Source organism: Oncorhynchus tshawytscha, linkage group LG01 (genome assembly GCF_018296145.1).
Source record: "Oncorhynchus tshawytscha isolate Ot180627B linkage group LG01, Otsh_v2.0, whole genome shotgun sequence".
Classification (NCBI taxonomy): Eukaryota; Metazoa; Chordata; class Actinopteri; order Salmoniformes; family Salmonidae; genus Oncorhynchus; species Oncorhynchus tshawytscha.
The window spans coordinates 54,278,803-54,302,661 of record NC_056429.1 but is presented as its reverse complement, the minus strand read 5'-3'; the positions used below and the strand labels follow the sequence as shown (position 1 = coordinate 54,302,661).

Here is a 23,859-nt window from a genome sequence, read left to right as displayed (position 1 = left end):
GGATTTATCGGTGGTGACCGTGTTACCAAGCCTCAGTACAGTGGGCAGCTGGGAGGAGGTGCTCTTGTTCTCCATGGACTTCACAGTGTCCCAGAACTTTTTGGAGTTGGAGCTACAGGATGCAAACTTCTGCCTGAAGAAGCTGGCCTTAGCTTTCCTGACTGACTGCGTGTATTGGTTCCGGACTTCCCTGAACAGTTGCATATCCCGGGGACTATTCGATGCTATTTCAGTCCGCCACAGGATGTTTTTGTGCTGGTCGAGGGCAGTCAGGTCTGGGGTGAACCAAGGACTGTATCTGTTCTTAGTTCTGCATTTTTGAACGGAGCATGCTTATCTAAAATGGTGAGGAAGTTACTTTTAAAGAATGACCAGGCATCCTCAACTGACGGGATGAGGTCAATGTCCTTCCAGGATACCCGGGCCAGGTCGATTAGAAAGGCCTGCTCACAGAAGTGTTTTAGGGAGCGTTTGACAGTGATGAGGGGTGGTCGTTTGACTGCGGCTCCGTAGCGGATACAGGCAATGAGGCAGTGTACAGTATACTCTAAGCACAAACATCACATAAAAATATATATTTTATAAAGAACTGAGTAACACATACACTTGATTAAACATCTTGCTGTATGAATACTGTATTTGGTAAAAATGATGGTGTGTTTGACAGACATTAGTAAATCAAGACAAAAACATAATGTCATTCTACAACATCACATGGTTGTGAAAATGTCAAATTCAGATGGAATGATTGCATTCTTTTTCCTATCTTTGTTTCACACTAACTGGTATTCAGCCATTTCAACTACGTATCCCACATAGCTACGAAATGTTTCTGAATATAACATATGGCTTGTTAATTACAGCTGTAAAATTCCACTGTCTAGTCTCCATTCAATTCACTGCCATGAGTCTGTTCTCCTTATTAGGACCTTCTAGAAGGTGGGGCCTGTCTCTGGAGGAAAGGGCCAGAGTTGCCTCCCTCACCCATCGCTGGCCATGCTTCCCCGTCGGCTCAGCCTCAACTCCACCAGGCCCATCTTATTGATGGAGCTCTTGAGGGAGTTCTGGAACATGGAGCTGGATAAGCAGTAGATGACTGGGTCCAGGGCGCTGTTAAGGTAGGTGAAGCCAATGGACAGGCTGAAAAGCTGGCCTGCCATTTTGTAGGATTCACAGTCCCAAGGTCTGAACTTCATGATATAGAGCGAAACCAGGCCTGTGGCGATGCCAGGAAAGAAACACAGCACAAACACAGCCACAATTAGCCCCACCACCCGGATGGCCCGCCGCACCTTCTTCTCTTTGTCCAGCTGCCGTTGGCGCAGGATGCAGGCGATCCTGGCTGAGCAGAACATCATGAGCAGCAGAGGCAGGAAGAACTCCCCGATGAACACCATGTAGTGCAGCAGGATCGCCGGGGGAATCACGGTGTAGGAGTTGAAGCTGCGGCACAGGGAGATGTTGCCATGTTCCCTTAGGAGGTTGGTGGCCAGCAGGGGGACCCGCAGGGAGATCACTACCGCCCAGATGCCCCCCGCCACCATTCCCGCCTGGGTAGACGTCATGTGGTTGATGCGGTGGTGCGGATGGACCACCTTGAAGTAGCGGTCGAAGGCCACGCTAGTCATGAAGGCAATGCTTGCCGAACGGTTGACAGCCAGCATGAAGAGGTTGATCCGGCACCAGGCGTTGCCAAACACCCAGTTTTCCCCACGGAGCAGGTTGTCAATGCGGAAGGGCAGGCAGATGAGCAGCATGAAGTCAGCCAGGACCAGGTTGAAGAGGAACAGAGTGTTGACCCTCCAGATCTTCAGACGGCAAGTGAATATCCACAGGGCCACTACGTTGCCTGGCAGGCCCAATAGGAGCTCTATAATCAGGACAGGAGGCAGTATGTCGGCCACCAGATCCTGAGTGGATATGCAGTCCAAGGACTGGTTCTCTCTGCCAGTAGAGTTATCGTGTGCAACTGTAGCCATTTCAGCCATCTTTGATTGAGTATGATTTCGTTTCCAGGAAACTTTGGATGTTGCCGTTTTTTCACAAAATCCACCTCTTCCTCTTTTCAAAGCATCTCAGGGGAATATCTGTAGAAACAAGGAACATGTGAGAAAATGAAGTACATTTTTAACTGTGTCATGCTTTCAAGACAGACACACAGACAAATGTATTTTCTAAGAAATGTCTGTTCATTTTTATTTCTTTATTTAACTTTTCTTTAACTAGGCAAGTCAGTTAAGAACAAATTCTTCTTTACAAAGACAGCCAAACCCGGCCAAACCCAGGCCAATTGCAGGCAGCCCTATGGGACTCCCAATCACGGTGTGATTCAGCCTGTATTCAAACCAGGGATTGTAGTGTCGCCTCTTGCACTGAGATGCAGTTCCTTAAACCGCAGCGTCATTTGGGGATCCCTTATTTGGTCAAATAAATAAATAAATAATGCATTCCCATGGGAAAGAGCTCAGCAAAGCTAGCCTGGTTGAGCAGCGACCCACGTGACTACACGAGCTGAAGTAGAGAAGCTGGCGTTAGCAAGACTACAACAAAACACTACTACAGTGTTATTCTAAATAGCTTTTTTCCCTCACCAATCTACACACAATGCCCCATAATGACAAAGCAAAAATAGGTTTTTATACATTTTTTGCAAATGTATTTAAAATAAAAAACTGAAATATCACATTTACAGACCCTGAGTTGCTGCACAGCTATTTTCAGGTCTCTACAGAGATGCTCGTTCGGGTTCAAGTCTGGACTCTGGCTGGATCACTCAAGGAAATTTAGAGACTTGTCCCGAAGCCACAAACCACAAGTCATTGTCCTGTTAGAAGGTGAATCTTCGCCCCAGTCTAAGGTCCTGAGTACTCTGGATCATCTTTCCCTCAATCCTGTCTAGTTTCCCAGTCCCTGCTGCTAAAAAAACATCCTCACAGCATGATGCTGCCACCCCCATGCTTCACCATAGGGATGGTGCCAGGTTTTCTCCAGACGTGATGCTTGGCATTCAGGCCAAAGAGTTCAATCTTGGTTTCATCAGACTTGAGAATCTTGGTTCTTATGGTCTGAGAGTCCTTTAGGTGCCTTTTGGCAAACACCAGAGGGCTGTCATGTGCCTTTTACTGAGGAGTAGCTGCCATCTGGCCACTCTACCATAAAAGCCTGATTGGTGGAGTGCTGCAGAGATGGTTATCTTTCTTGAAGGTTCCATCACCAAAGAGAAACTCTGGAGCTCTGTCAGAGTGACCGTAGGGTTCTTGGTGACCTCCCTGGCCAGCTCTAGGAGTCTTGGTGTTTCCAAACTTCTTCCACTTAAGAATGATGGAGGCAACTGTGTACTTGTGGACCTCCAATGCTGCAGAAATGTTTTGGTACCCTTCCGCAGATCTGTGCGGCGACATAATCCTGTCTCGGAGCTCTACAGACAGTTCCTTCGACCTCATGACTTGGTTTTTGCTCTGACAGGCACTGTCAACTGTAGGACTTTATATAGACAGGTTTGTTTATTTTAACCAGAAAGCTTGAGCATGTATAACTATTCACCCCCTCCCCCAAAGTCAATACTTTGTTGAGTCACCTTTTGCAGCAAGTCTCTTGGGGTATGTCTCTATAAACGTAAGTAATGTCAATAACAATAGAAAAATCTATATACAGTATGTGCGAATGAAGTAAGGAGGTAAGGCAATAAATAGGCCATAGTAGCGAAGTAATTACAATTTAGCAAATTAACACTGGAGTGATAGATGTGCAGATGATGATGTGCAAGTAGAAATACTGGTGTGCAAAATAGCAAAACAAGTAAATAAAAACAATATGGGGATGAGGTAGGTAGTTGGATGGGCTATTTACAGATGGGCTGTGTACAGCTGCAGCGATCGGTGAGCTGCTCAGATGGCTGATGCTTAAAGTTAGTGAGGGAGATATAAGTCTCCAACTATGGCGATTTTTGCAATTCGTTCCAGTCATTGGCAGCAGAGAACTGGAAGGAAAGGCGGCCAAAGGGGGTTGGCTTTGAGGATGACCAGTGAGATATACTTTGGCGGCCAAAGGAGGTGTTGATTGGGAGAGCTAGCTAAGGCAACAATGGTAAGACAACAACAGCTAATCAGCTAAGAAAACAACAGGTAAAATGGCAATGAATGGGCAGAGAGGGTCAGTTAACTACACACAGGGACTGAGTTCGAGGCTGGGGTCAACAGATAAACAAAATATACAAAATGGAGTAGCGTGATTAATGAACAGTCCAGCAGGCTACTACGCTAACAACCGGGAGACACGGAGTTCTTTAAAATAGCAGGCTGGGGATAGCAGAAGTGTCCTCACCGACGTCCAGCAAAGGCCGGTTGAGGGCACAACGTACGGAATTACGTCGGCAGACCAGTCGTGATGGATCGGCGGGGCTCCGTGTCGACAAAGGGTCCAGGCCAATTGGCAAAAGAGGTATTGTAGCTGGAGTAATTTCATTTGCTAGCCGGGAGATGCGCCTGGCTCGAGGCTAACTGGTGCTAGCTTAGGGACAAGGGCATTAGCCACTATAGCAACCCTGTAGCAGCAAGCCAGCTGTGATGATCCGATGCAAAGCTCCAGAGCTTACGGCAGGAATCCGGTGATGTAGTGGCTTCTAGTCGTGTTAGTGAAGAGTACGGGAGGCATCAGCTGTGTAGCTGCTGATAATAATGTTTACATACTGCTTTACTCATCTCATATGTATATACTGTATTCTATTCTACTGTATTTTAGTCAATGCACATATATTTCTTAATTCCATTCTTTTACTTTTAGATGTGTTTGTATTGTTGTGAATTGTTAGATACTACTGCACTGTTGGAGCTAGGAACACAAACATTTCACTAAACACCCGCAATAAAATCTGCTAAATATGTGTATGACCAATAACATTTTATTTGATTTAAATAGTAACTTCCCATTTTTCCAATTAAACAATGTTCTGTTTTAAATTCAAATATTACACACCCTTTCACTTCTTTGTATATTCCAGCCTCACTTGCCATGCATTCAGAAACACACAGCGTAGAATTAAACGATGTGTGTTCTAAGCTCAAAATGTTCACTGGAAATGCTTGCTACGTTTGCTTGTAAACACTGTATTTCCCATGAACAGCTGATGAAATTGCCTTTTGATGTAGAATAAGCCTTTGATGAGAAACATGACACAGACATGAGAAACAACCTTTAGAAACAACATACAGTTATATATATTGTTACGTTCCCCACAAGGAAAACCTAAAATGTCGCTCAAACAGAAGGGGAAACTGACAGAGTCGCTGACCAACAACCAAAATGAAACAGGTGGGGTTTAAGCAGGGTTCTGAAAGACATTGGATCCTAAAAGACACCCATCATGAGCGGCCACTACATTTGCCCAAGAAGAGGCAAAAAAAAATAATAAACACAACAAACTTAAAGACAGGAATCAAACCAACAAGGTGGAGCAAAACAAAATCTGGGAAATCAGATAAAGGATTTGTTTGTCTAGAAATCAAAATAGGGAGTGCCAACTAAAGGTCAACTAAAGACAACTGCTAGCTAATATTGCAAGTTATAGCATTGTAATAGTGTTTGAGTCAGTTGTCCAAGGAGGACATTAAACTCAACCATCTGTCGTGTCGTGGCATCCCTTTCACCCACACACCTCACAAGTGTAATCACAACAATGTTATAACATTTTAACATGTTTAGAATATGTATCCACTACTCACCAGTTGAGTCATGCATTTGGGGTCAGTGTGACAACAATTGGGTTTGAAAGGCAGTCTATGCTCCCCTCAACATATTTTATCTCCTCTCCTGTGTGTCTCCACTGTTCAGGCGTTTCTGTTGGTTTCAAAAGGAACATCTTTAGATTGACTTTAAGAATGACTTCCTCTGAGGACTGGCCAGAGCCTGTGTGATTTCACAAACAGCAAGGTCTCTGAGGTAATTCAGGAAGTTTTGCAATCAACCTTCATTTCAATGTCCTCTTCCTACACCGCTTTATCTTTGTCATTGTTTTGACATGCAACTGCTTGTTCACAGCAATAGGGGATTTTGTTCCAAATACCACTGAATCATGATATAGACGTAATATGAGATACGAGAAGGTGAAATGTGCTGGCCTTATAAGAAGAAAACTAGGCATACATCTGGGGGACGACTTTTTGCTGAGGCACACAGTTCCGCTTTTACCCAAGAGTCATCAAATCAAATCAAATCAAACTTGATTCGTCACATGCGCCCAATACAACAAGTGTAGACCTTACCGTGAAATGCTTACTTACAAGCCCTTAACCAACAGTGCAGTTCAATAAGAGTTAAGAAAATATTTACCAAATGAAGTTTAAAAAATTAAGAATTTAAAAAAGTTACATAATAACATAACAATAACGAGGCTATATACAAGGGGGCACCAGTACCAAGTCAGTGTGCAGGGGTACAGGTTAGTTGAGGTAATTTGTATATGTAGGTAGGGATGAAGTGACTATAAATAGATAATAAACAGAGAGTAGAAGCAGTGTACGAAACAATGTAAATAGTCCGGTGGCCATTTGATTAATTGTTCAAGCAGTCTTATGGCTTGGGGGTAGAAGCTGTTGAGGAGCCTTTTGGTCCTTGACTTGGCGCTCCGGTACTGCTTGCCTTGCGGTAGCAGAGAAAACAGACTTGGGTGACTGGAGTCTCTCACAATTTTATAGGCTTTCCTCTGACACCGCCTATTATATAGTTTGTGGATGGCAGGAAGCTTGGCCCCAGGGATATATTGGGCCGTACGCACTACCCTCTGTAGCGCCTTACGGTCAGATGCCGAGCAGTTGCCTTACCAGGTGGTCACGCAACTGGTCAGGATGCCCTCGATGGTGCAGCTGTAGAACTTTTTGAGGAACTGGGGATCCATGCCAAATCTTTTCAGTCTCCTGAGGGGAAAAAGGTTTTGTCGTGCCCTCTTCACAACTGTCTTGGTGTGTTTGGACCATGATAGTTCGTTGGTGATGTGGACACCAGGGAACTTGAGGGTTAAAAGGGTTAAACAAGGGTTAAACACAAGTCGAGAAGGAAGTTGAGGATGCAACTAGTGGAAAAAAATGAAGTGAAAATTCCACAAGTGGAAATGATTTGGAATTAATAAGGGTGGCATACATTTCCTTCTCGATCTGTCTTTGAATGTTTTGGGATCTTTTTGTTTCCTTGCCTGGTGAACCTGTGAAAATGACATTTGTAATATTGCATGACTAAATGGTTAGTAGGTTTCACAAATAATTGGTCCAGTAGCCGAGCTGTAAATGAAAATGAAAATATGCGGAAAGAACCATATCAAATCCATCCCACTTGGACATGGTAATAAATCATAACGGCAACAGATTATTAAGAAAGAAGCATAAATGTGACAGAGATTAATAGAGTTGCCTCCTGATATGCACTGGCATGCGTCTACCATGACTATGTGCACTAACCCAGACCATACAGATATATGGAGAAGTCAAGAAAATGTATTTTGTGAAAATGATTAACTGCTCTGTGTTGCATAATACCATAACTGTCCACATCACTAAGGAATTAACATGGTCAGCACACACCCACACAGTTGTAAAGAGGGCACGACAGCGCTTCTTCCCCCTCAGGTGGATGAACAGCTTTTGGGATGGGCCCTCAGATCGTTCTACAGCTGCACCATTTGAAAGCATCTTGACTGGCTTCATCACTGCTTGGTACGGCAACTACAAGGCATTTAACCACAAGGCGCTACAGAGAGTGGTGAGTATGCCCCATTACATCACTGGGGCCAAGCTCCCTGCTATCCAGGACCTCTATCAAATCAAATCAAATGTCATTTGTCACGTGCGCTGAATACAACAGTTGTAGATCTTACAGTGAGATACTTACTTACAAGCCCTAACCAACAATGAAAAAGTATATATTTAAATAAAAACAAATAACAATAACAATTAGAAGTGACAAATAATTAAAGAGCAGCAGTAAGATAGCAATAGCGATTCTATGTACTGGGGGTACCAGTACAGAGTCAATGTGCAGGGGCACAAGTTAGTCGAGGTAATTGATGTAATATGTACATGTTTTTAGAGTTATTAAAGTGACTATACATAGATAATAACAGAGAGTGGCAGCAGTGTAAAGAGGGCGGAATTTAAATATTCTGGGTAGTCATTTGATTAGATGTTCAGGAGTCTTATGGCTTGGGGGTGGAAGCTGTTTAGAAGCCTCTTGGACCTAGACTTGGAGCTCTGGTATCGCTTGCCATGTGGTAGCAGATAGAACAGTCTATGACTAGGGTGGCTGGAGTCCTTGACAATTTTTAGGGCCTTCCTCTGACACCGCCTGGTATAGAGGTCCTGGACGGCAGGAAGCTTGGTGATGTACTGGGCCGTATGCACTACCCTCTATAGTGCCTTGCGGTCGGAGGCCGAGCAGTTGCCATACCAGGCAGTGTCAGAGGGATGCCCAAATTATTGTCAATTTAATCCAGCCATCCAAGCCTTAGACTGTTCTCTCTGATACCGCACAGCAAGAGGTACTAGTAAGTCTGGAACCAACAAGACACTGAACAGCTTCTACCACCAATCAATAAACCAGACTGCTTAATTTAATAGCCTATCAAATGGCTTCACAGTCTACCTGCATTGACCCTTTTTTGATCTAACTCTCTTGCACTGACTCTATGCACACAATTGTCTCTACCCACACACTCACACATGTAATAGTTACACTGACACCCTAACAAACACACACACTACATACACCCACACACACACAAAACATGTGTTCACATGCATAGCCGCGGGAAGATGTCTGGTGGTGTGTGTGTTGCATATATCGGTCTGCTAATACAGGACTAGTAAAGGACCAGTGCACTACTTTTGTGAAGAAAAAAGTAATATATTATTAATAAATACAACAACAACAACACATTTTTTAAAATGTATTTTACCTTTATTTAACCAGGCAAGTCAGTTAAGAACAAATTCTTATTTTCAATGACAGCCTAGGAACAGTGGGTTAACTGCCTGTTCAGGGGCAGAACAACAGATTTGTACCTTGTCAGCTCGGGGGTTTGAACTTGCAACCTTCCGGTTATTAGTCACACGCTCTAACCACTAGGCTATGGAACTCTTTACCAATCCATATTTCTCAGGATAAAAAGTAAATCTACCTTCAAGATAGACCTTATGACTGGACAGGAAATAGAAAGCATCAACTGAATGTTAAATGTGTTTCCTGTCAGGTATTTTAATTGTCTGTATTGTCTACTTGTTGAATGTTTGTGAAGTCTTGATTTGTAGTTGTTTGTAATGCCTTGTTAATTGGACGATTAGCTAACGTTACGGCGTTAGCTAATTGGGATCCTAATAGAAATGACAAAAATGACAAATCAGTACCATAGACAGCCACATGATATTTAGCAACATTGATTGGAGTAAATAGTTTTTGGTATCTTTAAGTTTGTTTTCAGTGTATTAAACTCAGCATATATAGCCTTGTTGATTTGATGATGTTTAAATATTTAAGTGGAAATGGTGCTGGAATGGTGGAGGCAGATCTCCTGTTGTCTTTGGGCTGACTTACGGTAACTCCATGGCTCTAAATCAGTAGTTGTTTAGTAAACTGTCGAAAACATTAACTTGCTTGACCATGCTACAGGTTATATAACTATTTGTTAGACACAATATTTGCTATGTGGACTTGCTTTCTGGTTTTGTGATGTCTTTTTTTACTGGCTTGGCTTCCCCAGAGATTTTACCCATGCAAAGCTACTGCCTCTATCCCATAATATGCACAGCATACGTAGAAACACAATACACCATGTCATTGACAGCATGCTCACAGATCCCCTTAATTCCATCGTTTTAAGTAAGCATGGAAATAAACTGTTACTTTAACTCTACCTACATACTCTACCTGTACATATTACCTCAATTACCTCGACTAACCTGTGCCCCCGCACATTGACTCTGTACCGGTACCCCCTTTATAAAACCTCGCTATTGTTATTTTACTGCTGCTCTTTAAGTATTATTCATTTTTACTTAACATTTATTTTTTGTTCAAACTGCATTGTTGGTTAAGGGCTTGTAAGTAAGCATTTCACTGTAAGGTTCTACACCTGATGTATATGGCGCATGTGACAAATACAATTTGATTTGAAACTGTCAACATGGTAAGGTTTAAAAAATCATCCTAAAATGTGATATTTCCACTTTCAAATGGCAGACTTGATTTGCCCTAATGAAAAATGTATCAACCCCTACAATTTTTAAAAAAAGAATCCAGATAATAATTCACGTTTCCTGTTGCTGCATGATTCTTTTCCTGCTGTGAAAGTCAAATGAAGATAACAGATCTGTATCTTACATATATCCGGTTGGGGCTTTACACTCGGGGGTTTACTTGGTCTTAATTAAATTAATATAGTGCAGCATTGCATCAATGTTATATGTGTCACGACTCCCTCCGAAGTTGGCTCCCCCGCCTGTTCGGGTGGTGCTCGGCGGTGGTCGTCACCGGCCTACTAAACGCCACCGATCCCTTTTTCTTTTCGGTTAGTTTTGTCTCATTAGTTACACCTGCTCTTATTTTGTGTGTGCTTGATTTGCTTCCCTATTTAGCGTATGGAACCCACCCCTTTGTTGTGCGGGATTATTTTGATGTTCACGTTTGTGTCGTTGGTGTTGTTTGTGCTCTGGACCGTGTTACCCGTTGTTTTGGGTTGGTCAGTGTTTTGCGCCCTGCGTGTTTGGGGATTTACTTTTGGTGTCGCATTAAAGTGCATCTTTCCTCTGGACCTCTCTGCTCTCTGCGCCTGATTCCTCTCTACACACCTAGTCAGCCGTGACAATATGGAAGATAACAAATGTCATGCCTCAATGTGGGGTTCACAGTAAGGGAAGTATCACAGGAAGTAAACTGAGTGTACAAAACATTAAGAACACCTTCAATATTGCGTTGCACCCCCACCCCCTTTTGCACTCATTCATTGGGGCATGGACTCTCGAAAGCGTTACACAGAGATGCTGGCTCATGTTAACTCCAATGCTTCCCACATTTGTGTAAAGTTGGCTGGATGTTCTTTGTGCGGTGGACCATTATTAATACACACGGGAAACTGATGAGCAGGGTTCCCCACATTTCGGCGGTTTTATTTGGCCCCCCAGGTTTTCTGAGAACAAAATGTAAATTCATGTTGAAAAAACTATTTTCTTTTCATTGTTGGTCATACGACTGTAAAAACACGAGGAAATCAGATACAATTGATTTTAATTTTGGAAATCAGTTCACAAATATTCGCATAATAGAGAGACATACAGTTGAAGTCGGAAGTTTACATACACCTCAGCCAAATACATTTAAACTGAGTTTTTCACAATTCCTGACATTTAATCCTAGTAAACATTTCCTCTCTTAGGTCAGTTAGGATCACCACTTTATTTTAAGAATGTGAAATGTCAGAATAATAGTAGAGAGAATTGTTTCTTTCAGCTTTTATTTCTTTCATCACATTCCCAGTGGGTCAGAAGTTTGCATACACTCAATTAGTATTTGGTAGCATTGCCTTTAATAAATTGTTTAACTTGGGTCAAATGTTTCGGGTAGCCTTCCACAAGCTTCCCACAATAAATTTAGAGAATGTTGGCCCATTCTTCCTGACAGAGCTGGTGTAACTGAGTCAGGTTTGTAGGCTTCCTTGCTCACACACACTTGTTCAGTTCTGCACACAAATTTTCTATAGGATTGAGGTCAGGGCCTTGTGATGGCCACACCAATACCTTGACTTTGTTGTCCTTAAGCCATTTTGCCATGACTTTGGAAGTATGCTTGGGGTCATTGTCCATTTGGAAGACCCATTTGCGACCAATCTTTAACTTCCTGACTGATGTCTTGAAATGTTGCTTCAATATATCCACATCATTTTCCTTTCTCATGATGCCATCTATTTTGTGAAGTGCACCAGTCCCTCCTGCAGCAAAGCACCTACACAACATGATGCTGCCACCCCCATTCTTCACGGTTGGGATGTTGATTTTCGGCTTGCAAGCCTCCCCTTTCTCCTCCAAACATAATGATGGTTATTATGACCAAACAGTTCTATTTTGTTTCATCCAAAAAGTACAATCTTTGTCCCCATGTGCAGTTGCAAACCGTAGTCTGGCTTTTTTTATGGCGGTTTTGGAGCAGTGGCTTCTTCCTTGCTGAGTGGCCTTGCAGGTTATGTCGATATAGGACTCGTTTTACTGTGGATATAGATACTTTTGTACCTGTTTTCTCCAGCATCTTCACAAGGTCCTTTGCTCTTGTTCTCGGATAGATGGCATCATGGAAGGTGTTCCTGATTTGATTTGACTCTGTGCACTTATCACACATCATTGACTGTACTGTCCTTTGAACGGTCTGAACAGGTGATAACATTTTTGATGGTGTGCGACAAGTGTTCATCCTGTCCTCTTGTGACAGAGGCTGATGAGAGTAACCCATCATCCCCTGTCCCCTCAATCCCGGCTCTATGTTTATGCACTGCACGGCTGCCTGTGTGAGATGGGCTGTTCCGTTTTATGTGACTGGTGGAAGACTTAGGACAGGAGGCTGGCAGGACACACCAGCCTTTGGGCCCACCCCATCTATGCCTTTGCCATCTTCTTCATGGAGGGCCAGCATGCCAGGCTGTTGGCCCAGCGCCAACTGTAGCACCAGCTGTAATTTACAAATATATATAGACAGCCACCCCTTGTCTTACCAGAGGCTGCTGTTCAATCTTACCGATACAATGTGTAACCCGCCAGCTGTAATGTTATTCATGTCGTCGTTCAGCCACGACTCGGTGAAACACAAGATATTACAGTTTTTATTGTCCCGTTGGTAGGCTATACATGCTTGTGGTTCGTCCACTTTATTGTCCAGTGATTGTACGTTGGCCAATAGTACCTATGGCAAGGCAGATTAGCCAGTCGTGCCTGCCCTCACAAGGCACCCCAATCACCTTCTGCTGTCTCCTTCTCCTGCGAATGACGGGGATGAGGGCTTGTTCCGGTGCGTCTGGAGTAAATCCCTCTCGTCCGACTCGTTAAAGAAAAATTCTTCATCCAGTTCAAGGTGATTAATCTCTGTTCTAATGTCCAGAAGCTCTTTTCGGTCAGAAGACACGGTAGCAGCAACATTATTTACAAAATAAGCTAAAAACAATGCAAAAAAACGTCAGTCATCCCCTCCGGCGCCATCTTCAGCAGGTGTAAATTTGTCAGTTATTGTGCACTCTGTCACAATCAGAAGAGAGCGCTCTGAAACCGGAGTAGATAGCCAGAGAGAATTTACCAGCTACGTCTATTAACAGTTGTCACAGTGACACCTGGAACAAACATTCTTTTGAAATGATTACTTGCATAGTGGAGTATTTTGTTAAGACATGTAGCTATCTAGCTAAACAATGAACCATAATCCCAACTCATGAAGTTTCTACCGTGCATGAATCAGGTTCAATGATAGCTAGCTACATTTAGCCTATAACTAGCAAAGCAAATGTCTCTGAGATACGAATAATATTATTACACATATCATACACGTAACGTTAACTAGCGAGCTAGACAGCTAACGTTAGCAGGCTAGATAACACTACACTTTAACTTGAAATGAAATCAACTTTCTGACAAAATTTGAAATGTGTAATATCTGAAAATGTAGCTAGCTAGACTATCTTACCCATATACATGGATGGACGCTTCTCCCTCTCTGTCACGGATGTCATGGTTGCCCTTAGTTTGAAGATATAATCCCCTTAGCTATCGTACTCTAATTCCACTGATTTCAAAACTCGGTCCTCTAAAAAGTGGTGAGCAACACTTATGCAGTTCTACTACAGGATATCTTTCAAAAAAAGCTGTGTTAGAATTTACAGATGGCATACACGTTTGTTATTAAGGCACATGAAAGTTCACATGTTCCAGAAGGCATTTCTGCCAAAAAAAGCATTTTGATTAAAAAAAGTTTACATTCAAATTGATCTCCTGTGAATTAGTGACGCGCAACATAAAACTAGTTTCCTGAAATGAGTTACAAATGTACAATTCAGTTTCAATTAAATTCAGTTTCAAAAAAATTCAGAAAGTATGAAAATATACTGCAACTTAATCAAGTTTATTATTTAAATTACGTTTGTGAAGATGTTCTATTATAATTTGTTCTGAAAATAACAAATAGTTTTACTCCCTGTTTTACTCTACCTCTCCATATCTGATCTTTGAGTTCATTGCAGAGTTATTCTTCAACGTAATTTATGACAGTGTTATAATTATTCTCTCTGTAGCAAAAGAGCATACAATCTCTTTTGCTGACCCTCCTTTTTCCTTGTGTGTCACAGAAGACAGTGGGGTCATCAGAGGTCATGCACGCTTTCTCTCTGGGTTCTGAGCAACAAACAGGGAAATGCTCCCCTCAGCCCGACTCCATTGGTACCTGCAGCATAGAAATCAGACAAATACAAAGTCAAACAGATTCTTCTATCGAACCACAAAATAACAGCATCTACTGTATCTGACAGACAGTTGCCTAACTTCTCTTTGTGTTGCTTGAATTCAACATTTTTCCTCAAATGCCATTTCTTGGGGTCATTCACAAACATGCACACATCCCCTCAATCGTCTTTTCCCTTCTCTTATTATCATACTCATCATCCCACTCACTGGCTGTGTCCAGGAATGAGTAGACTGTCTCCTGTGGATAGAGGGAACTCTTGGCCATCCAGAGTCACATGGGAGGATCCCTCCTGATAGAGGAAGAGAGGGTGAGTGTGAGACAAAGTGCAAATAGACAGAGGGAAGCAGATAGATGTAAAGGAAGAGAGAGAAATAGCACAAATTGACATAAATACTGAAGGTATGATAACATGAAAGAAATGCAAATACTCTAATAGAGCAGTAATAGCAGACATACCTGCTGCCATATCCAGACATCAGTTTCTCGTTCACAAGCCTCTGTCTGCCCGGGCCCATACAGAAGGGTCTGTCACAGAGTAGTAGAAGAAACATCATTATAGTCACCATCATCATCCTCACTGATAAACCAGTCCTAATTTAATTATAGCTCGCTTCCCTCCTACTACAACAATGAGCAGCATAATCAACACACAAATGAGCCACGTATTCAACTTTCAATATTAGCGAGTCATGAGTTTGAGTCAGTGGGGCGCTCAGTCTAGACTGGTCGCTTTGAAAGGTCTCAATCGATGTGAGAGGTCAGAAAAACAACTAAATCATAATTGGGATATGCCAGGGTCACCTCTGTCTCAAACTGGGCCCCAAACATGTCTATGGGGCGTCCACTGGCCAGTGAGGGTTGCTGTTTGTCCACCCAGTCTCTAAAGTGGAAGGGGGTCATCACATGCATGGTGTTCATGGGGAAGGGAGGCTGTCTGAAGACCTCATCTAGACAAACAGAGGCAGGAATGCATCTCAGTGCGATACAGTATGCACAACGATAGCACAAAAAATGATAACACATAGAACAGGGATGGGTGTAGCGGAAGAATCAGAATTAGTTAGTTAACATAGATAATTAAGACGTCTTATCTTCATAATATGCTTATATGATATGCTTGTTATTAGAATATATCCCTTTGGACTCTGGTGTTGGCAGTTGTACTTCCTCCCTCAGCTGGGGCTCAGTCACCTGGGGCCCAGAGAGGGGTGAAGTCAGGCTTGTCTTTCACATGTCTCTGGTGCTATGCAGAATATCAGAAAGAGAAGAGGACAGGAGGGAACTTTTGTCTTCATATGTAAAAATGTTTTACATATTCTAAACCATGTGAAGTGATGGTGTGATTAACGGGGAACTAATTACTTGTCTCCACAATGTCTGTGCACCAGTCACTCCCTCCTTTGGCCTTGGGGGAGATAATGTCTGAGACAAGATGTGTGGGATAGTGTCTGGAACCATTGTATGTCATTCCTGATGTTGCACCTATCCTGGGGTAGGTGACCTAGAGGCTCACTCCCCTCAGTGAGCTCGTCAAGGCGTGTTGTCAAGAAGGGGTTTTGCATGAGATGGGAGTATCTGGAGTTGACCATTTATTTATGCCATAGAACGAATTGGTGTTTCTGTGCTATGAAGTACCGGGAACGAGATCGGAGCCTCGTCTTAGGAGCCAGACTGAACAATAAGAACAGTCATCATAGCAAATGCTATCTGGCTGCGGGATACTCCTTTCTCAAATATCAAGTTTCACCTTGTGACCCATTCCATACATCTGTTGTTTTTCATGAAGACTAAAAGGGTGTATCTTTTCTATAAAATATATTTGTATTCTTCGTATGTCAGAGCTACTCGCCACAACACTTGGATGTTTTGAGCCGACCAGCCTGATCATTATGGAAGCAATTACTCTATGCTTTCCTTACTAATAATATTTGAATAAAGTAATATCATGATTAGTAATTGACCTTGTCTCTCCTCATTATTGATTAGAATTTCCACAACATGGGCAACAGTTGGCAAACTTTTGTAGGCCTGCGGACCAATTTCACACACTCCAAAAATATACAGTACCAGTCAAAAGTTTGGACATCAAAACTATGAAATAACACATATGGATTCATATAGTAACCAAAAAAGTGGGCAAACATTTTATATTTGAGATTCTTCAAAGTAGCCACACATTGCCTTCATGACAGCTTTGCACACTCTTGGCATTCTCTCAACCAGTTTTTCCAATAGTCTTGAAGGAGTTCCCACATATGCTGAGGACTTGATGGCTGTTTTTCCTTCAATCTGCGGTCCAACTCATCCCAACCATCTAAATTGGGTTGAGGTTGGGTGATTGTGAAGACCAGGTCATCTGATGCATCATTACATCATTATCCTTCTTAGTCAAATAGCCCTTGCACAGCCTGGAGGTGTGATGAGTCATTGTCCTGTTGAAAAACAAATGATAGTCCCACTAAGCACAAACCAGATGGGCTGGTTAAGCGTGCCTTGAACTCTAAATAAATCACTGACTGTGTCACCAGCAAAGCACCCCACACCTCCTCCTCCATGCTTCACAGTGGGAACCACACATGCAGAGATCATCTGTTCACCTACTCTGCATCTCACAAAGACACGGCGGTTGGAATCAAAATTCTGAAATGTGGACTCATCAGACCAAAGGATAGATTTTGACCAGTCTAATGTGCATCATTCCAAGCAAGTCTCTGCTTCTTATTGGTGTCCTTTAGTTGTGGTTTCTTTGTAGCAATTCGACCATGAAGGTCTGATTCATGATTCACAGGCTCCTCTGAACAATTGGTGTTGAGATGTGCCTGTTACTTCAACTCTGTTAAGAATTTATTTGGGCTGCAATTTCTGAGAATGGTAACTCCAATGAACTTATCCTCTAAACAGAGGTAACTCAGGGTCTTCCTTTCCTGTGGCAGTCCTCATGAGAGACAGTTTCATCATAGCGCTTGATGGTTTTTGCGATTGCACTTGAAACTTTCAAAGTTCTTGACATTTTCCGGATTGACTGACCTTCATGCAGTATTTTGACAAACGTACCAAAAGTAAGCTGCCTGTTACTCAGGCCCAGAAGCTAGGATATGCAAGCATTGGATAAACAACACTCTGAAGTTTCTAAAACTGTTAAAATATTGTCTGTCGGTATAACAGAACTGATTTGGCAGGCGAAACCCCGAGGACAATCCACCCAGGATTTTTTTTTTTTTGAGGTCATTGCACTTTTCAATGCTTTTCTATGGGAAAGTCTATTATTTAGGACGCATATTGCAGTTCCTATGGCTTCTACTAGATGTCAACAGTCTATATAAATTGTTTCATGCTTGTTTTTTTTAAATTAAGAAGTGTTCGTTTTCTTTCTAAGTGTCACTCAAGAAGGACTCTAGTCTTTTGGCGCGCGTGAATGAGTGCGCGTTCATCGTTCTTTTTCTCCGATATTGAACACCGTATATTCCGTCTTAAATTTGATTGATTATTTACATATTAGGGTACCTGCGGTTAGATTAGAAACGTTGGTTGCAATGTTTGGATGAAGTTTACAGGTAACTTTTTTAGATTCCTTTGTAGGCATGTTGGGCGAGTGTTTAATCTGCTAAATTGTAATTACTTTACTACTATGGCCTATTTATTGCCTTACCTCCTCATGCCATTTGCACACACTATATATAGACTTTCTTTTTTTCTATTGTGTTATTGACTGTATGCTTGTTTATTCCATGTGTAACTCTGTGTTGTTTTTTCTGTCGCACTGCTTTGCTTTATCTTGGCCAGGTCGCAGTTGTAAATGAGAACTTGTTCCCAACTAGCTTACCTGGTTAAATAAAGTTGAAATAAAAACATCACCGGAAACAACGTCGCCTATGGGCACAAACCCTCCGTTGCTGGACCAGACAGGACTGGCAAAAAGTGCTCTTCACTGACGGTTTTGTCTCACCAGGGGTGATGGTCGGATTTGCGTTTATCGTCGAAGGAATGAGTGTTACACCGAGGCCTGTACTCTGGAGCTGAATCAATTTGGAGGTTGAGGGTCCGTCATTGTCTGGGGTGGTGTGTCACAGCATCATCGGACTGAGCTTGTTGTCATTGTAGGCAATCTCAACGCTGTGCGTTACAGGGAAGACATCCTCCTCCCTCATGTGGTACCCATCCTGCAGGCTCATCCTGACATGACCCTCCAGCATGACAATGTCACCAGCCATATTGCTTGTTCTGTGCGTGATTCCTGCAAGACAGGAATGTCAGTGTTCTGTCATGGCCAGCGAAGAGCCCGCATCTCAAGCCCATTGAGCACATCTGGAACCTGTTGGATTGGAGGGTGAGGGCTAGGTGCTTGGTGGAAGAGTGGAGTAACATCTCACAGCAAGAACTGGCAAATCTGGTTCTGTCCATGATGAGGAGATGCACTGCAGTACTTAATGCAGCTGGTGGCCACACCAGATACTTTTGATTTTGAACCCCTTTGTTCAGGGACACATTGTTCCATTTCTGTTAGTCACATGTCTGTGGAACTTGTTCAGTTTATGTCTAAATTGTTGAGTCTTGTTATGTTCATACAAATATTTGCATGTTAAGTTTGCTGAAAATAAATGCACTTGACATTGAGAGGATGTTTTGTTTTTTGCTGAGTTTATTTTTTAGATTATTTATTATTATTTTTTAAATTTGGGGGAGGACTCAGTTGGGGTCTTAACTGAGTAGAATTGAGTAGAATTGCATGAAATTAGTTGTAAAAATGCAAAATCTTCTCTCCCCCCATGGTCGTACTCAGATCCATGAGCCACTGTGGCCGTTTATGATGAGTTAGGTTTTTTTGTGGTCCCCATCCCCAATGAAAGTTGCCCAGGGCTCTCGTGTAGTGGGATACACCAGCACAGCAAAATATCTACAGGTCCGACGTAAAACCACACAAAAATAAAAGGTGGGCAAATCAGGACATAATGCATTTTCAGTCAGTAGTGTGCCAAACTGATGTCAACCTGTTGAAGCTCAACATTCCCATTGTGTAATTTTGTGAGATGGGGACTCACCTGGGTTTGGCTTGCCTGTTCTGTGCTGCTCCGACGCAAAGAACCTGAAAAACACAGCATCAGCTGAGTATAACACTGCTGAACACTAATGTCCATTGGAAAGTGTTATGTTTCATGCCAGACTAAAATCAATTTATATAAGTCTCACTCTTGAATCAGTGGCACCAGCTGGGTCCCCAGGTTTTCACAGTTAAACCATCTTTCAAAAAGGGTGTCTGAAGTGTTGTCCACATAGTACCTGAAACCAAAAAGAGCCATGCTTTCATACTCTTTCTCTCTCACCCCTCTCGCCCTCTTTCGTGCTCTCTCTTGTAAGGGAGTCAAGGAGAAGGGGACGTGAGGCACGCACAGTTGAAGTCAGAAGTTTACATAAACTTAGGTTGGAGTCATTAAAACTTGTTTTTCAACCACACCACACATTTCTTGTTAACAAACTATAGTTTTGACAAGTCGGTTAGGACATCTACTTTGTGCATGAGACAAGTAATTTTCAAACAATTGTTTACAGACAGATTATTTCACTTATAATTCACTGTATCACAATTCCAGTGGGTCAGAAGTTTACATAAACTAAGTTGACTGTGCCTTTAAACAACTTGGAAAATTCCAGAAAATGATGTCATGGCTTTAGAAGCTTCTGATAGGCTAATTGACATCATTTGAGTCAATTGGAGGTGTAACTGTTGATGTATTTCAAGGCCTACCTTCAAACCAAGTGCCTCTTTGCTTGACATCATGGGAAAATCAAAAGAAATCAGCCAAGGCCTCAGAAAATAAGTTTGGTTCATCCTTTGGAGCAATGTCCAAATGTCTGAAGGTACCACGTTCATCTGTACAAACAATAGTATGCAAGTAAAAACACCATGGGACCACGCAGCCATCATACCGCTCAGGAAGGAGACGCGTTCTGTCTCCTAGAGATGAATGTACTTTGCGGCAAAAAGTGCAAATCAATCCCAGTACAACAGCAAAGTACCTTGTGAAGATGCTGAAGGAAACGGGTACAAAAGTATCTATATCCACAGTAAAATGAGTCCTATATTGACATAACTGCTCCAAAACCACCATAAAAAAGCCAGACTACTGTTTGCAACTGCACATGGAACAAAAAATGTACTTTTTGGAGAAATGTCCTCTGGTCTGATGAAACAAAAATAGAACTGTTTGACCATAATGTGACGCTTGCAAGCCGAAGAACACCATCCTAACCGTGAGGCACTGGGGTGGCAGCATCATGTTGTGGGGGTGCTTTGCTGCAGGAGGGACTAGTGCACTTCACAAAATAGATGGCCTCATGAGAAAGGAAAATGATGTGGATATATTGAAGCAACATCTCAAGACATCTGTCAGGAAGTTAAAGATTGGTTCCAAATGGACAATGACCCCAAGCATACTTCCAAAGTTGTGTCAAAATGGCTTAAGGACAACAAAGTCAATGCATTGGAGTGGCCATCTCAAGGCCCTGACCTCAATCCCATAGAACATTTGTATGCAGAACTGAAAAGTGTGTGCGAGCAAGGAAGCCTACAAATCTGACTCAGTTACACCAGCTCTGTCAGGAGGATTGGGCCAATATTCACCCAACTTATTGTGGGAAGCTTGTGGAAGGCTACCCGAAACGTTTGACCCAAGTTAAACAATTTAAAGGCAATGCTACCAAATACTAATTGAGTGTATGCAAACTTCTAACCCACTGGGAATGTGATGAAAGAAATAAAAGCTGAAATAAATCATTATTTCTACTATTATTCTGACATTTCACATTCTTAAAATAAACTGACCTAAGACAGGGAATGTTTACTAGGATTAAATGTCAGGAATTGTGAAAAACTGAGTTTAAATGTATTTGGCTAAGGTGTATGTAAACTTCCGACTTCAACTGTAGATGGATAAAGAATGTGTAAGAAGAGTGAGATATATGTAAAGGATAAGATGACATGGTGGATGGTGGTACCTTAAACAGTCGGTCTCTGACTGAAGCCTCCTTCTCTCCACCACCAGCCCCACAGTGTTAGCCTGTCTCTGGGGGGAGTGGGCGATCCGAGCTGGGAGCAGAAACATCTGAGGACCACAGAAGGACACAGAAGGACACCGAAGGACACAGAAGGACATGGGGTGTGTATGACACACACACTAATGTAACAAATCTGCATAGCTTGATATGGCACTGTCACTTATGTTAAACAGTGGGCTTAGTGAGAGAACCGTGGAATGATTGCCATTTCTCTCACCTCTCCCTCGCGGATACGCACATCCTTATGTTTGCCATTCTCAACCAACTTCAGACACATGTCCCCTTTCACCTGGTAAAAGAGCTGCACAAAAATAAGACAGGAAGAGGATATGACAGTGAAAAGTACGGACTAGAAAAGGTACAGATACAAGATATGGAGGATGTCTTCAGCTTCAAATCACAGCCAATAGTCCTCACTATGATATTAATGTGTTTATGCTGACCTCCAGTGGCTAGATTATGTTATTGAAAATAATGCAATTACAATCATTTGCTTTGTGCTGTTATGTCACCGTTTACATAGTAAGAGATAAGGTTGTAGATGATTTGTGAAGCTTATATGTCGTACTTATGAAGACTTTATGTATGCTATATAAAGCCTTTATAAATTGTAGTTTGTTTAAAGTGGGACATTCTCGTGCTACCAAAGATTTAAAAAAAAAGAGAAACACATGAACAGGAATTTACTTTGGGCTTCAACTAGACAAATAGCCAGAGCAAATAGTGTTGACCGAAAGGTGACAGTGCAACATTCTTGTGGAATTTGTCCCTATGATGGTAGGAAGAACTGACTGAGTTTATGTGACAGTATGGAAATGGAACAGTTAGACACAGAACAAAAAGACTAAACGACTGGGTCTCGTCTCTGGCAACCGAACCAATAGAACGAACGACCAGCCTGCTTGGGTAGCAACCTTAGATTTGTGTCGGGACTATATCTCGTGGAAAGATGAAATAGTATGAATAAATTCATCAAAACAACGTTTTTAATGAAAATATGTCAATCATAATTTGAATATGTTGGTAACCCATTGTATGAAAGTGATAATGCCCTCGAAGCCGGTGTTTGGAGGATATACTCAACTTTATCTCGGGCCTAACAACACCAGTGCCAATAAATCCTCTGAACACTGGCTTCTTGGGCATTATCACAGAGGGCCAGGTGACTGCTAACTAAATAGCATGGTAGTGTCCTTGCATTTGTTGCTTACTTTCAGATAGGGACATTGCAAATCTCGTAGGTTTTGAATACCATTTTCTGCACTATGAACGGTCACACAAACTCCACGGCATTTAGCCAATGTGATAGGTGAATAGTGGCATTTTCTCTCACCTCCTCCCCTTCCTCTATGTGGTAGTCCTTTCTGCTGTTGGGACCTCCAACAAACATGATGTTCAGCTGTGACAAATGCCTTTCGGAGAAAAATAATATAAGCATTCACTATGCTCGAAATGCATTATCTTTGTCAATCTTTGCCAACATAGTGTAAATGATTACTATTGGACTAGTAATAGATAGTCAGGGGGTAAACAGTACTTGTTACAGCTCAACATGATAATAACTAAATTACTACATTTGTGAAGCATCTATGATGTATGCTGTATAAAGCCTTTATAGTTCATTTGGTGATTCAGCACAAATCTAGCGACACCAGAGTGTTCAACTAAAACTGAAACTATGTGTGAATCAAACCAGCCCAGGCTGCTACTCACATGAGTTTATTGCACACCGGTGGCAAAAAAGCCTTCTCATTCTCTGCAATCCATTTGTCCACGTTCACAACAAAGGGTTTCCCGCTCATTATTGCAAACCGATGTCAAAATTGTCACTGTGAAAATTGTGTGCTGAATCACTTAGTTCTGTGTGTTTTCTCTCCTGTTTCAGAGCCTGATTGAGTTAAAGTCCATTGGATAGCTAGGGGAGGAGTCCAGCATGACGGTGAAAGGTTGCTTACATTTCCACAATAATGAAACTAGTGGGGTTGGGTGTGGGCGGTCATATAATAAAAAAAGAGGAAACACAGGAAAGTGACGTGATGAGGGGACGAGGAGGGGTGCACACGTATGAGGAAGCAGGAATCATGTGAGAATGAGCACAGCAGTCTCTGTAGCGTCATAGAATGAACATGAACAAACAATGCATTTGATTAAAAGATACAATGAAATAAGTTGTATTTTTGTTTTTGTCATGTTTCATAAACATACAGTACCAGTCAAAAGTTTGGACACATCTACTCATTCCGAGATTTTTCTTTATTTTTTACTATTTTCTACATTGTAGGATAATCAAAACTGTGAAGTAACACATATGGAATCATGTAGTAACCAAAAAAA

General features: G+C 42.1%; 2 protein-coding genes across 2 annotated transcripts; both read right to left on the bottom strand.

Moving 5' to 3' along the window:
- Positions 1-619: 619 nt before the first annotated feature.
- Positions 620-5,925, bottom strand: LOC112253164 (hydroxycarboxylic acid receptor 2). Its single transcript, XM_024425153.2, has 2 exons — positions 5,721-5,925; positions 620-2,087 (listed from the first exon to the last, which is right to left on the bottom strand). The coding sequence occupies exon 2, from the start codon at positions 1,986-1,988 to the stop codon at positions 981-983; it is 1,008 nt and encodes a 335-aa protein (XP_024280921.1). The 5' UTR covers positions 1,989-2,087; positions 5,721-5,925; the 3' UTR covers positions 620-980.
- Positions 5,926-14,112: 8,187 nt separating this feature from the next.
- Positions 14,113-23,492, bottom strand: haao (3-hydroxyanthranilate 3,4-dioxygenase). The gene is made up of 10 exons (XM_024425141.1): positions 23,239-23,492; positions 22,859-22,937; positions 21,743-21,826; positions 21,466-21,572; positions 19,660-19,749; positions 19,512-19,555; positions 15,274-15,419; positions 14,929-14,997; positions 14,679-14,761; positions 14,113-14,451 (listed from the first exon to the last, which is right to left on the bottom strand). The coding sequence occupies exons 1-10, from the start codon at positions 23,325-23,327 to the stop codon at positions 14,379-14,381; spliced, it is 864 nt and encodes a 287-aa protein (XP_024280909.1). The 5' UTR covers positions 23,328-23,492; the 3' UTR covers positions 14,113-14,378.
- Between the last annotated feature and the right edge of the window lie 367 nt (positions 23,493-23,859).